This window comes from Apteryx mantelli, chromosome 8, assembly GCF_036417845.1.
Source record: "Apteryx mantelli isolate bAptMan1 chromosome 8, bAptMan1.hap1, whole genome shotgun sequence".
Lineage (NCBI taxonomy): Eukaryota > Metazoa > Chordata > Aves > Apterygiformes > Apterygidae > Apteryx > Apteryx mantelli.
Genome location: NC_089985.1, coordinates 32,190,217 through 32,205,573, shown reverse-complemented (window position 1 = coordinate 32,205,573; position 15,357 = coordinate 32,190,217). Strand labels below are relative to the sequence as shown.

At 39.2% G+C, this 15,357-nt stretch overlaps 1 protein-coding gene across 5 annotated transcripts in view; it reads right to left on the bottom strand.

Annotated features, from left to right (window-relative positions):
- Nucleotides 1-15,357, bottom strand: part of MAST2 (microtubule associated serine/threonine kinase 2) — a 206,279-nt gene that overhangs the window by 72,106 nt on the left and 118,816 nt on the right. For all 5 annotated transcript variants that reach the window (XM_067301167.1, XM_067301168.1, XM_067301169.1 and 2 more), the window contains one exon: nt 3,340-3,431. In XM_067301167.1, coding sequence (XP_067157268.1) covers nt 3,340-3,431 — 92 coding nt within the window. The remainder of the gene's footprint in view (nt 1-3,339; nt 3,432-15,357) is intronic.

The window sequence follows — 15,357 nt, the reverse complement described above, 5'->3', positions numbered from 1 at the left end:
ATCTGAAGTGGATGTTAAGTTATTCTGTGGAGTAAGCAGAGTCCATGCGAAACGAAAATATTTGCAGCACTAAACATCTTACTATAGTCCATACGAGTACCTAATCATCAGTCTTTTATTAACAAAGGATATACAGAAATATTTATTTTCTGTCCAATGAGTCTGACTTTTGCGATTCCATTCAGACAATTTAAGATGGGTTCCAAACATATGTGTATACCTTTTTTTCTGATTTTGAAAGAAAAAAGAAATTAGAATAAAATTAAATTTTTCAAACCTTTATTTCTAAAATTGGGCACTTCAATCCAAGTTCAAGTGACTAAATAAGCAGGGTGATTTTCACTTGAAGTTCAAGCTGTAGTTTTCTATACCAAGATCCAAGGTCATTTTGGAAAACATTTGGGGATTACATACAATTTAAAAACTGAATTAACACACTTCACATACATTCAGAGCCCCTCAGTCACAAGTGATTTCATGTCAGAGTTACAATTGCTTGGATGTACTTTCATTTCAAATGTTTAGGTTTCTTTGCATATTACATTTTCTCCAAATTTCCAAGCATTTTCAGCATTATGAAATTGCCTGACATCTCATCTTGATGCTGTTCAGATATAAAAAAAAGTGTATTTTTGTATTTTCCCAGATCAGGGATCATTAGGAGGTAGGTTTTCCGGCTGGACAGCCAACTGTGCTACATCACACCCACCAACCTTTATGTCACATACAGAGGAATAACTTCTGAGGCTAGTGCCATAGAGAACTTGATTTTAGAGTGGTTTCAAACAGGAAATTTTTGGACGCCTCCCTAGTTTCTCTGCCTGCTCATTCTTTCTCAGATTCATAGAAGAGCTTTAGAATAGACCCTTCTGTCTATTCAAGACAGAAGAAACCACGGGAGAGAAGCTCCAGCATTTCTTACCAGGTTATGGACTGATTGATAGATTCAGTTCAAATAATAAATACCATAGCTTGTTCTCAAACTCACATCACATACACGATATTTCTTAAGAAAAGCATTTGTGACTCTAAATTTCATCTACTTTTGTCTCTTGAATAAAATATTTTTCTCAGGGAAGACTGCTAAGGACAGTACTGCTAGAGAACTCCAATTACAAGTGCTTTCTCCTCCTATTCTCTGCTGGCTACTCTTGTAGGTCACAAAGGATGTCCTTTTAATTAATAATTTTAAATCCCATAAGCAATGTCAGAACAAAAAAATGGAAATGATTATTTGACAATTACAGCTAAAGAAAGATGACGTATCACTGAGTAGTTACCCTAGCTTCTAGAAGACAGTCAATAAAATATAAGCTTGTAACCTGATACAGCATCAAGAAAACTATTTTTTCATTTTTGAAATAGACAGGGCAGAAAAGCATATCGAAAGAAAAGAAAATATAGTTGTTGCTATTGCGTACATTTCTGCATTTGTTTTCTGGGCAATGATCACATCGATGTCTTGTTGCAATCTGCCAAGCAAGGATACTTCTTTCATATTCTGAGGAGCACCTTTCTATATCTCATTTCAGTTAAATATTTGTGTCGCTAATTTAGAATTTGTTAAATCCAACATATATGTCAACTTTAAGAGCAAAGTAAAGAGCGCAGTGTAACTAAGTAGAGAATCTCTACCAGCAAAAACGCTTTGTTAAGACCAAATTTTGCAATGTTACTGCTATCACCATAACACACAACAGAACCAAAGGAGCTCATAGGGAGGTAGAATTGACCTCTTGGTTCTATAAAGCATTCAAACAAGTTACATTTGAACATATTTTATCTGAGATTGTGAAGCAAAACTAAAACAATTTTAATATAATATTTTTCAGATTTTGTTAACATTTTAATTGAAAAAACCATGGGTCATTTAAAAAACAATGTCACTAAAGTAATTCCCGAGCCTTTCATGACTGGGTTTTCTAGCATCCTGAGCAAATATGACAAATTTTTATGAAAGCTTAAATAGCAGTTGAGGCTTTAGTGGGTAACCCTGGACAATAAGTCTGGTCTTTTTTTTCCTTTTGACAGGCTGGATGTCACCTCTCAAGATACAGTGCTCTGCAAACAGAAGCACATGGCTCCTGCTGCTGAACTACTATCCATTTGCTGTTCTTTCTCAGCATTTCCTAAGTTTCCATCTCCAGAAAGTATTTACAGGACATATTGCCCTGTAGTAGGAAGAGAGTCTGAATAAAATGAAAACAACAGATACTTGTCTTACACGCAACCGTGATGTGCTTCCAGACAGGCTCTGCTGTTGATGCCTATGTGCTGCAAGTGTTCAAGCTGTTTCATGCTAAAGACTGGTGTCCATTAAGGCCATACCAGAAGCCCAACCATCTTCTCTTGCATTTTGAAATAGCAGAAACAAGGTAGTCACAGATCATCTACCTCCCTCAGCCACAAAAACACCAAAGGAAGCACTGTTCGAGCAAGCCGTAGCACTGGCAGGGAGGACCCTTTTTGAAAATCCACAGATACCGCAGGATGAACAACCATTCTTTCTTTGCCTTCAACAGAACATCTCCACATGTTTCACCCTGATGACTAACAAGCAGTTGCCCGATTGCTTTGAAATGAGCATTTCCTATTTGCTGACTTGATAAAACTGACAGCAATGTAGAAAAAAGCCAAACATCTCCTGCTGCACTAAGTGGCAGATAGAGACCATAAGATGGCACCCAGCACAGCTGACTGCCTGCCGCGGCATGCAGACCCAAGTTGGATGTTTCTTCTCGTGAGAACTACAGTTTAACCATTGGCACAAAACAAAACAAAATGCGCTAGGAGACTCAAAAGAGGATATTTACTTATATATACGTATTTCATTTTATTTGACTTTGTTCTCCCTCTAAGTTTTTTCTGCGGGATGTGGTGGACCTAAAGGATTAAATCCCCCAGAAAGAGTGGAGGAAGGATAAGGTAGAGAAGCAGAGAGGAAACACAGAACAGATGATGAAGAACACAGTCCTAGATTACTTTTACTTTTCCCAGAACAAAATCAACTTTTTAGAAGTCTTTTTTTTAATTATAGAAGCAATATTTTTTGATCTTGTTCGTACCTAAAAAACAAACAAAGCCCCAATAAAACATTCCCCAAACTTCAGTGTGGCCTGGATTATATTCTACATCAGCACTCTCAGATATCACAGTCTTAAGCCTGACATACATTTATTTTGAAACTATATGGGTTTTATTATAAGTTTCAAAAAGTTAAAAACTACAGTCAGATTAAGTTTCAAAGAGGGTATTTTGATTTATCAGCATGTTCAAACTCATTGCAATGGCCACAGACATCACTAATGATTCCCAGGAAAAGCAGTCCTGGAGAGTTACCTGTGTGTCCATGAAGAGGGGAGTGTGGTCGCGGGAGCGTTGGAGATGTGCTGGATGTTACAATCAAACTCTTTCTGTTGCTCGTCCGACAGCTGAAAGATATGAATTATAAGGCATAATCAGAAGAACAAACACATCTGAAGGCAGGTCCTGCCAAATGTCTTTTAGCTAATGAGGAATCCCTCAGTATTTAGGTCAATGCTGCCTCATGCACTGAATGTCAGTACCGAGTCTGCAGAGAAGTAAACGTACAGGGCTGAAAGTTACTGTGTCAGCAACAAGAGGCTTCATACGTTGGAAGCAACGTTAAATCTCTATCTCACACTGCATGGGCTGCTCAAGATAGCTGACAAAATCATTCCTCACTCACAAAACGTGGGCAACTCATGCTTTACAAAACACACAAAAACCAGAAAATGGTGAAATACTCGAGTACGCCAGATATTCTTCACAATACGCAGCACAGCACGCGAATCTGTTACAATTCTTGGCTAATACTGTGAGAGACCAGAGCGTATTCCCTAGGGCAGAGTTAAAATGACAAAGTAAAGTGTTAGCACAATTCAGCAGATGAGCAAGATTATTAACAAAACTTAAAACCTGAGATTCAGGAATCTTCACAGGCACATGCAGCAACGTTTAACTGAACCTGTGCAAAGCGGGTGGCAGCCCGAGCCCCCGCCGAGCCAGCTGCCCTCACTTCTGCGCCTTTGCTCCAGCCAAGGAAGCGACGCTTTTGCACGAGGGAGTTCGGACATTTTTTTTTTTGGAGTTTCAGGACTTGGACAAACGAAGATATTGATGCGTTTCTCCATTTGCTCGCCATCCTATGATTTCTACTAACAAGCATTTAATTAGCTCTAAAGATCATAAAAGTAACTGTAATGGACAAGGGAAACATTTTCGGATCAGGCAAGCTGTGAACAAGAGCAACGGGGTCTTTAAATCCCATTCAGATTACCACTTTTTCTGTTGCTTAAACAGAACAGTCTAAGGTCCACAGCAAAATCTCACAACCAGCCAAACATTACAGCTATTTACATTTCTTAATTGTAACTCCAACGTTTTTTTTCCAGGTGGCAGAAACATTTCTGCTTACTCCAGTAATTCTCAAAATGGGTTACCAAAACCATGTTGGGCTTGATACGGAGTTGGTGGATAGAGAGGAGCAGGGACACTAATCAAACTGAGCAAGGAGTTGACTTGCACAACTCAAGACACGTAACATGACGCTCCTCATCGGTTTAACACGATGCTATGCAAAGCCCGTTCGCTTCCACAGTTGCTAATCCCGACATCTGCCGGGATCCTTCCTGTGGTGTTAGATCTTCCGGAGCAGCCCAACAACAAATGCAATCATCGGGCTGCCAATTATTACGGCTTAATGCAAAATTATTTCACTGCCACAGGACACAGTGTATCTGACTATTAATAATTAGTAAGCTTGTTGTTCTATACAAAGCTGGAGATCTGTAAGTAGGAAAAAAAATACAACCGAACTGCCAGCTATAATAAACAGCAATAAGGCTGAAGCACTATTAACTGCCTTTCTGGCTCTTTAGTGTACTTAAAGCATTCCACAAAATTATCCAACTGATTCCATACAATCTTCATTTACAGTCATGAATTATTCAACAACGGTTCATGCTAAAACTGATTACCATTTTGCACATCATATGCAAAAATTAACAGCCTGATTTTAAGAAGCTTAAAATCTCAGTTTATAGATTTTTGATACGTCTTCAGTTACTCTATTCCATTAATTGTTGAAAAAGAAACAGAATACTCAATTCCAACATTAATACCAAATAATCATGATGTCTACATTACTAGCAAATCTCTTCCACAATAAAAAAAAATCCTTAGCGTTCTAATATAAATTACTAGGTAAGAAATTAAGATCTTGCTCAATATAAAATACTAGTACAATAAGAAAAGAAAGCTCCATCTTCTATGGTCATATCCCCTTGCTAAAAAGGGTTCCCAAAATGCGCTTTAGCACAGTGATGTCTGGAGCCCACTATGGAAACTTGGTATATTTAAATCACAGTATAAGGGCGAAAATTAACTATCCAGAACTCTGAGTTTTTTCCTTTTTTTTTTTTTTTTTTTTTTAAACTGCTTGTCTGCATTTCCCAAATCGGATCAAGTTTTACAAACCTATTTTTTCTGCTGTACTTGTGAAGATAAGGAACCACAAGAGAAAGAGTTAAGTGGTTGGAGAGCAAGCACAGCTGAGACCCATTAAAAAAGGTCAGGTTTACACAAATGCACAGCAGAGGAGGGAACGGTTTTTGAGTGAAAGCCTGAACTCAAGTTAGGAATAAACCATTATTCTCCTTATGCCCAAAAAATTGGATAACTTTCAATTTCACTGGATCTCTAACCCGGGAAGGAGGAACATCACTTAAGCCCATTTAGCCACTTCCATAAACCATGTGTGCTGCCAATAAAGAAAAGCTGAAACATAGAGGCTAAAAACAGAATGTTCTGATTTCTTAAATCCATGTTGTATGATGAGAAAAATATATACACAGATACAATATACTCCCTACTGGCTAAGGCAGGCCCTTTGGATATAAATATAATCTTTAATAGATCTTCGGGATCCCGCAGAAATTACAGAATAACAGTGATGAAGTTCTCACAGTTATAAAAAGAAAAGGGAGGGGCAACATGAAGATTTCAATTGGGTCACCTCCCCAAGAAGTCACTACTACAGCATTTCAGCATCTCCTAAATAAAAATGGCTAAATATTGAAGAAGCAAAGCCAGTTTCAGCTAGGAATTAATGCCAAAAGGATTCAACCTAGTTGTTTAATTGTTGGAACAAACAGTTCAGATGAAGACAGATGCTTTCCTGGAAGATGCACTTTAGTCAGGTATTGGGCTCAATACTGAAATACTTGGCCTATGATAATAAGGAGATCATATTATCAGTGCCTTAAATTGCATTAATTATTGTTTACTGTTGTTGACGAGTTCTCCAAACAATATTATCTTTCCCTGCCCCAAAACTACATAAAAAACAGGAGTAGTGGGAGAAAGTAGAAAGGGAAAAGGTCACCTATGCATCTCTGAGTATTTTAACAAGGGAAAAGGGCAGCTCTTAGCTAGTCCATAGACACTCCAAGCAGTGTTATTTGTTTATAAGCCAAAGTTTTGCTATTTTAATTAAATGCAAGGTGAGCCTAACCCTGACCCTCCTTCACTCTCACAATTTAATATTAGGTATGGGTCTCATTAACGTTTTTTCTCCTTAGATCCCACTTCATAATTTTAGAGACCAACCCCCCTACAGCTCTTCTCGTTCCAGCAAAACACGATCTGAACAGCGCAGGGCTTCTCTCCTGCCGCAGCACTAGAGGACAGCGTCCCCGGCAGCAAAGCCCATTTGCAGCATGCTCAAAACCCAAATACCAAACGCCATTGTTGCCACCTGCCACAGCCCTCCGGGGCCACCGAGACCTCGCATGTACCCTCGACAACCTGTGGGCCGCCAAACAGCGATCGAGAGACCTAGAAAGGCACTGAAGCAACTCAACAAGCACAGCAAAAGCGAGAGTTGCAATATCCATAACGATGCCTCTTTGCCACAGCCACAGAAATCCCACTCTTTCTAGAGTCAAATTTGCTCCCTGCGGTAAAAATAACGTTTGTTCCGTGGAGCGAAGCGTTCCAAGTGCATTCCTGAAACCGAACACTGCGGGACACAGGATTTGGATCCGGTAACCGGACACTGGTTGTGGACCCACTGCAATGCGCTCCGCCGCTAGCGCCCTCGCCCCATGTTATTTATGGGGACATTTGTTAGCGTACCTGCGAGCTGCAGGCAATTTCGGTGCTCTTCGACTGCACACCGGCAGATCCGTGATTCTACAATTTTAGGGTGACCCTCTAAAAAGGGAATAATTATTACACCGTGCTTTGTATTCATGTTCAATCTGAAAAAGAAAGTGATGTTTCAGCTTCGGCATAAATCAATATTTGACCCTTTATTTTACCAATTCACGGTGCGTCTCTGACTCTCGCTGATATTACAGAGCAGAAGTGATTAATGTCTATCGAGGCATTCACATAATGAAAACAAGGGCCATAGAAAAACAATTTAAAAATAAACAACCAGCCACCAGGAGCAAGTACTATCATAGCAGTGCTGGTTATTAGAAATGAAGAATACTAATGAAGCTTCGCAAAATCTATCTAACTTGATAGACCTAAAAAAAAATTGCATAGCAGAAAATCCTGTATATGCAAGTAAACAAGATTAGCACCAACAGCACGAGTTTAACCAACGCTGAGTCTGATGCACTTTGATAGAAATCCAGACATCAGGTAAAAAAGATGTACAGAAAAATTACAGCTTAAAGCACTTTTTAATTAGCAGTCATTAATATAGATGAATCATATTAGCTATTTTTAATTAGGGAATTTTAGTTTTGTAAACCACCTCCGGTTTTCCGTGTTGAATTGATTCTTGTATTAGCTCCCAACTCTTCAAACCAGAATTTCAGGATTCAAACACCAAATGTGTTCCAGATCAGGTACGTAAAACAGCGTGTCCCAAAGCCCGGCCTACAAAATGGGATCCACATTTCAGAGTGGCTACACCTACAAAAGATATTTGTGATTACTTATATTCCTTAAGCGTAATGCCACGAAGCCAAGTTTAACTACATTCTCCTCGGCTGTTAAAGGAGTTTTTAGAAAAGATTTAATTCGTTTCGGTTGATTTGCCTTATAAAGGCTTCCCTATGAGAAACAGACATTTTGGAAATGAAAATACGCATTTAAAATTTTTATTCACAATGGCAGAAAATTTACAAAATCCAAAATCTGCATGTCAATGAATGCGACAGCTGCACAGCAATGTTAACTAGATGTGGAAGTTATTCTCTTAATTATAGTAATTCAAAGATGGAAGCAATTTTGTAAGCTTTAGTACTACCAACAACAGGAATAATTAGTTCTCCAAAATAGATAAGAATAAGTAAGCATCTGGTTCAACTGATTTTTTTTTTCCACATTCAAGAATAGTTTAAAAGTTATTCATCCTAGAATAACTGGAAAAAATAGTGTTATTGTTCAGGCTGCAGATTTGGTAGTTTGCATATTCCTATAATAGGCTTTCCTTCTTCTCTCTTCCATCAGGTACTGGTGACCTCCAAGCTTTTTGTTCAAACCTACAAACAGTATTTGTGGACGCAAATCTCAGCCTGATGCAAAAAGTCAGCCAGTGGGTTAGGTCATGCTCGTTTCTGTCACAGGCTTAATAGAGGTAGGGTTTTACCCACGAAGTCTGAATGTCATCCATCTCTATCTTAAATGCTCATATGCTCTCTTGTATTTCCATACCTCTTAGCACCTGAGGTTGCAGCCCCATGAGAAAGGATTAATCAGTCTCACAGTTCAGCCCCATCAAAAGTAGGAAATTCATTCTTCCTCCCCTTTCCCACTCCATTTCTAGCTCATCTCGCACAAGCTCTGGCATTCATCAGACCCCTCCGTGAGGCAATTCAGCTCCTAGCCCATCAGAAAACAAGCCTGGTAAAAATTCGTACAGCATTTTGCTTCTTCAGTGAATCAAACAGGCCGATGAAGAGGTCTGACCAGCACCAAATAGGGTGCGAAAGGCAGAGTGCACAACAGGGAGCAAGCCCTCCTCTTCTTGACAGCAAACCCTCAAATGAGATCAGAGATGTTCTTGTACACATAGTCTCACTTTTACATAGTTTCCTAATGCTGGTAAGTTAGGGAAATACTATCATGCTCATTTAACACATGAAGGATGGAAGCACAAGGCCAACAAGCACCTTTCTAAAGATAGCAGACAGATTTTCCATCATGACAGAATTAAATCAAAACAGACACAGAACTTTCCTCTTCCCAACATCATCAGTCATCCAGTAAACCAGGTCATGCTTCCTCTCATTAAGTCCCGTGATCAGGAACCACCTCTGACTTAGATCCCTTTCCAGTTATCTTGTCCAGACTAGAAGACTGCGGATCCTTCCTACAGTGCATCTCTAAGCAGTCTTTCTCTGCCACCCAGATAAATAGAACTCTCAACTTCTCAACATCCTCATCTCTGATCTTTACAAAAGCAAACTTACTCCATTTATAGTAATTCATTCAAAGTGCTTCTACAAAATTCACTTTTCTAATTAAATGCGTATTTGTATTACTTTTTCCTTTGCATGCTACTAATGCAACTTTTGACAACCTACGTCTTTATTGCCCATTTTTCATAGCTTTTATTAGAAGGTGCTTCCTATAAGCATCCATATAAGCCACCTGCTGTCCTCTTGTAGATCTCTCCTGTTACAGGTTTATAGTGTTTTGCTTGAAAAGCAGCCTAAATATAGCTTTTTCCATTTTCCTTGAAAAAAGCCCTCAGTATAATTTCTTTACAAGACCAAACTCTGACTCCTGTGACCTTGACACTGGGTTGCAGTCTTCCTATGTTTCCCCATACCTTACCCAAGAATTTCAAATAGGATTGAACTCTGAAGTCTAAAGGAATTCAGCCTTAAAGGAAAATAACATGACCAAAAACGAGTGCAGAAATGCTGGAGCCTTTTCCACATCAAGCTTGCACGGACTAGTTACTACAAACATGCTTAAGATAACTAACAGAAATAGCTGCAATTTGTTCAACAAGCCAGGCTCTTCTGGAAATTGCATTGCCAATTTATTTCCTCTGATGAGCTTCAAAAAAAACCTTACAATTAGTCTTTTTCACTCCTGGCCATTTTGCTCCTGTGTTTTTGGCTTCCTACAGGTGAAAGTTGTACGAGGTTCTTGTGGATTCCACTGCTCACTCAAGAACATTCCACTTGGGATAAAAAACTTCCTCTCTCCTGACCCCCCTCCTTTTTTTAATGGCCTATTTCATATTAATCCAGATACGTGCAACGTATGAGCTGCTTCAGAGGAAGAACCTCTGCACAGCCGTATCTGTGCAGTTAGAGGAAGTCTCCTCAGAAAGTGGTAAATACTTTGCCATGAAACACAGGACAAGTCCTACCAGCATGGCTCCTCCTCCTCCTTCTGCACTGAAATAAGATGTCGAGGCGTGTTCCCGCACCTCATCCTGGAATCAGTAAATCGAAGTGGTGAAGACAACTGAAAGGATGCACCTTTCTGCGAGACAAGAGCACAGAGACAGATGTTGCCGACTAGGGAAATGTGGGCTGCCCTTCTGCACAGATATTCAAAGAGACCGTGGGGAGAAAATAGGAAAGATGCTTCTTTCTGTAACGCCACACATTTCAACATGCTCACGAATACATTACCTGAAGTGAATAAGGTGCCAAGCAATGCAAGACTTGCAAATCATGCAGTAAGTTGGTGGTAGCGATTTCTTTCATCTCATTTGAGGAAAAGTAACGCCTTACTATTTAAGAATTAACTTACCCTCACGCAAAGGATGATTTTAATTTCATCTAAAACAAGCTATATGTTGCATAAACCCTTCTACTTCTTCATTTAGAACACAAATTCAAGGCGCAGCATCACTTCAAGTTAAGCAGTTATGAAAGAAAAGGCTAAAATTGCCAGTTAACATCTAATTAATGTTCAACTTGCCTAATGTTTCTGGCTGTCGCACACCTGCTTCAACCACGCTGTACAGTCTAGACCTTTTGCATTATTAACAACACGGGAAGAACTGTGCCAAGCCAAACAAAACAACACGTCACAACGAATTACAGTCAATGCTACAGCCGCTCTCAGCTAAATCCAGCCACTTTATTCTGAAATATTCCTCCCACATACACTCTAGTTATCTTCATTTTCATACGAGAAGAAAAAAAAATACAAAAAAAATAAATTCTCTGATTACGGAACGGACTCCCCAGGGTGAATATGGACAGTATTTAAAGGGAGAAAACTTACCCTGACCTTCTCAGGCATTGCCATCTCCCACTTCAACTGTGCTATGCGTTACGCTGACATGAAACCACACCACAAAGTGTGAAAGCATGGATTTAATGAAAAATAAACATAACTGGATACTTTCATTTTCTATTTCTGTCAACTCTGTTAGTTAAATGTTTCACATATCATAACTGGTTTTTAAATAGGTCTCTACTTGGCAGCTCTCACAAAAGATAGATTATTACAATTTTTTTCTCCAAAATTTTCAACCGAGTTCAAGACTGATATGACAAAGTAACAAAGTGAATTTATATTGTTTCAAATCTTTTTCCCACATAACTTATAATGACATACAGGTGGGCAATAAAACAAACCCATTCTAAACACCCTCCAAAGACGCATCTGCAAAGCTGAGCATACTAGCCAAAAATGAAAAGAAACAATTTTCCAAGATTCAAAAGTGAGGGGTTTTAATATAAAACTTGCATAACAAAATACGTGAAAGTCACTCAATTGCTTTATAGCTCACAAAATGAAAAGTTCTCTTCATTTTGCTTCATGTCATTTTCTTAAGTATCAAAAAATGTCAAAAATTATGTCTTTATGAGCTAATCGCAAGTTTCAAATCTCACTATAACAATAAATTACGTATCTAATTTAAAAACTAGTCTAAAAGTGCATTATTTTGGAAATAATCTCCAAATCAGACTGTCTCGATGGAGTTGCTTTTTCTGCACAGAGCAGGCGGATTTTAACACAACCACACAGCAGTGAGCTTTACACACAAACCTAAGTGCGGCAAAGATGTTTATAATTATATATTTGCCACATTTTTAGAACATATTCTCCACATTAGACAAACAAAACCAGGATAGGCAAGTCATGGGAACCGAGGTGTGTGTGTGGGGGGGGAAATCTTTGAATGCTCCCTTTCCTCCAAAGAAGTGAGCGTGGACATAGCTGGGGTTGAGCAGGCCACAAGCAGGTTAGCCTTGGTCCTTAGGTGGAAAGCAGACCCCCCGGCGGGGCAGCGGGCGGCAGTGGCACTGCTGTGCAGGGAGGACGCTGCAGAGCTACAGCTGGTTATTCTCAAATTCGAGTCCAGGAGAGGCAGAGAGGACCTGTGCCCTCCTCAGCCCCACTGCAGAGCTTTTGCCCTGGCAGTCAAAACTTCTCTTTCTGACTAAGGAGATTAGTAATAATAAAATACTGAAGAGTTTCGGGGTTTGTGCCCGGTTGCCAGATTTTTCCTTTTTGCATGCTGTGCATATGAGCTAGAACCACAAATCTTGCTCTTCGCTTCACTTGGGCTTTTAGAGCAAGATGGAGGAGAACAAGTGCGGGGCCATGTTCCCACCTCCAATGCTGCTGCTGTTCAGCCTGACAATACCGTATTCTGTGCTCAGCTCTCAAAGGGGCTAGATGGACAACAGCAACTTTTCTAAAAACCCATCCCACATGTTTAATTAACAAGCACTTTCCAATCCATTATAGTATAGAAAAGCCCGAGTAGAATGAGACACTACAGCTGGACAACTATGCCCAGAAGAGCAGACACCAGGGAGAAAGTATGGTTGTACACGTAAATCCACTTTCCAAGTCCTCATCTACAACCAATTCCCCAGCCGGTTACATAGCTTCAGGTAGAGTCACAACCACACGCTTTTTCAGTTCTACATTGCTTTTGATACAAAGGCTTGCTAGATATTTTGGATTTATCTCAGAAGTGAAAGCCACCAAAATATCTGACCTTTAAAAAAAATCCTCTTAAGCAGCAGCATATATCGCCATGCTTTACACCACTGGCACACCAGCGTGCACGCTGACTGCTTCCCCCCCCCCCCCCAACACTACATTTTTGACCACTGCAGCGCTCTGATCACCACCCCCCTGTTAAACTGCTTTATCCTTCTCATGTCGAGGTCTGCAGCCCACTTGTGCCCTTCACTGCTTGGTGGCGGCTGTGAATTTCGATGGGGGAAGAGGGTGGTTGCTCTTAGCCTCAAGCTTCTCCAAACCATCCTTGCAGCTTAGCAGGAACTCCGCTAACTTTCTGGAAAAACACATGAGAGAGTTCCCTTCGCATTTCTCCTTCCCACCTCTCTCAGTTTTGCAGAGCTTCAACATAAAAAAAATATATATTATTTATCAAAGCTATAAACTACTCACAAGTTCATCCCCTACATAGCAAAAGCACAGTAGATAACTTAGTTAATCCAGAATATCAATGTCACAGTCTTAAACCACTTATCTTACAATGATACTGTAAATTTTTACGTTTGCTTTCAAACTGCAAGGCGAGAGTGCACTTTGTACTTTCGTTATGCAAGACCCTGCCTTTTCTAAAGCAAATGACTATTTTCTGACTCTTAGCAGCTTCTTAAAATATATATGTATGTATACCAGCACCATCATAGCAACATTTCTTAATAAACACAGGTTGCTTCTAAAGACAGCATAATGAAGAAAAGTTCATTTTTTCAAGAGGAACAAAACACTTCACTACAAAAATATTATAAAATATTCTATGTACATATGTACACACACATTGCCGCCCTCAAAGCTATTCAAACAGAAGTACTGAAAACCATTTGCTGCTCATTATGTTCTATACACACAAAAATGGGGAAAACATATACAAAAATATCACATCTACGCAAAAAAAAGTACTAGCAACATCCACGGGTGCTAAGGTAGGCTGCGAATCATCTAACGGACATAATAGGAAAATAACCAGGCCAAGTAAAATTGTAGTCTTGGCATGTGAAGTACAAAATTCTCATCATCCATTCAAGTCTAGGTTGTCTTAGAATGGGAACGGGGTGTGCACTTTACCTAAATAAAACCGTTCTGACCAAATCAAGATAAAGGTGAGAAGTACATGCCAGCATGCTATTTTAATCCAAAACAGACATTAAGAGTATGCATTGCCCAGCTTGTTCTCTCCAGCTCTGCAAAAGAAAAGCTACTTAAGACCCTTCCAATCAATACTCCTCGAATGACAGACAGGAAATAGTATAGCTAAATAAGAGTTGGCTCAAAAAGTCAAAAATGTTGATGCAAAAGAGCTCAAGTTCTGCAGACACAGAAAATGCTCAGAGCAGCAAGTAAAACAGATATAAAATCACGTACAGAGATGCACTACAACGGTACGGGTATTCAATTATTTGGGCCTCACTTGCTTACAAAGGCAAGTCTGTCAAAAAAACCCCATAGTTTAAGATAAAAACCACAAACTGAAAGAAATTAAAAAGATTTACAAAAATATATTTAATAATAATAAAGCTATATATGTAAGTTGAAACTAGCAAACTGTTTTAAAAAAAAGAAAAGAAAAAAGAAAAGAAAAAAGAGAAAAAAAAAAGAGAAAAAAAAATGCTTGCACAGGCCATTTCAAGCTAACCAAGCAATGCAAATACAAATAGGCAGTACAGGAGGGAGAGGCGCGCGAGTGGGATCCCACCCAGCCACAGAAAAAAGACCCTGAGAATTCGCACAGGGAGGGACTATCATTTTCCGCAACCATCAAGTCTGATTTCATGTTAAACCTCCATTTTTTGTATAGTTTAATCTGAACCAATGGTCCATTATCCAGTCGTTACTCAGTTTTCACATGTGGAAGGTCATTCTGGTTTGACAAACACACATACACATACCACGCACAGATCTGCACCCGTAGCTCTGAAATTTTAGGAGCTCCATGCTGAAATGATCATTCACAAAACTAAGCAGAAAAAAACCGCGGACATTAAAAGCTAACAGCTGAAGGTTGAAGTACGCTGTACTACATGCTGACGGTAATGCAGTTCCGCCATCACCTAAGAACGTACCCTTGTTTAAAAAGCTAAGCTACTTAAAGCTGGAAATCAAACACAATTCCAATAAGATGGTTGAGAGCAGTAAGAACAAATATATGAATGTATCAAAAATATGTGAATGGTAGCAGTGATGACAAAAAGGAATCATAAAAGAAAGCAGGAAGAAACTAAATCCTACTAAAATCATTGAGCCATAATTAACACAAATGTTAAAAAAGGCAAATATTTCATAAATATGTCTGTTCTAAAATTGGATCAGAACAAATTCAGAAACCGCTAAAAGCTTCTTGCATGCTTTATGTCCTTATTCATAATTCAAACA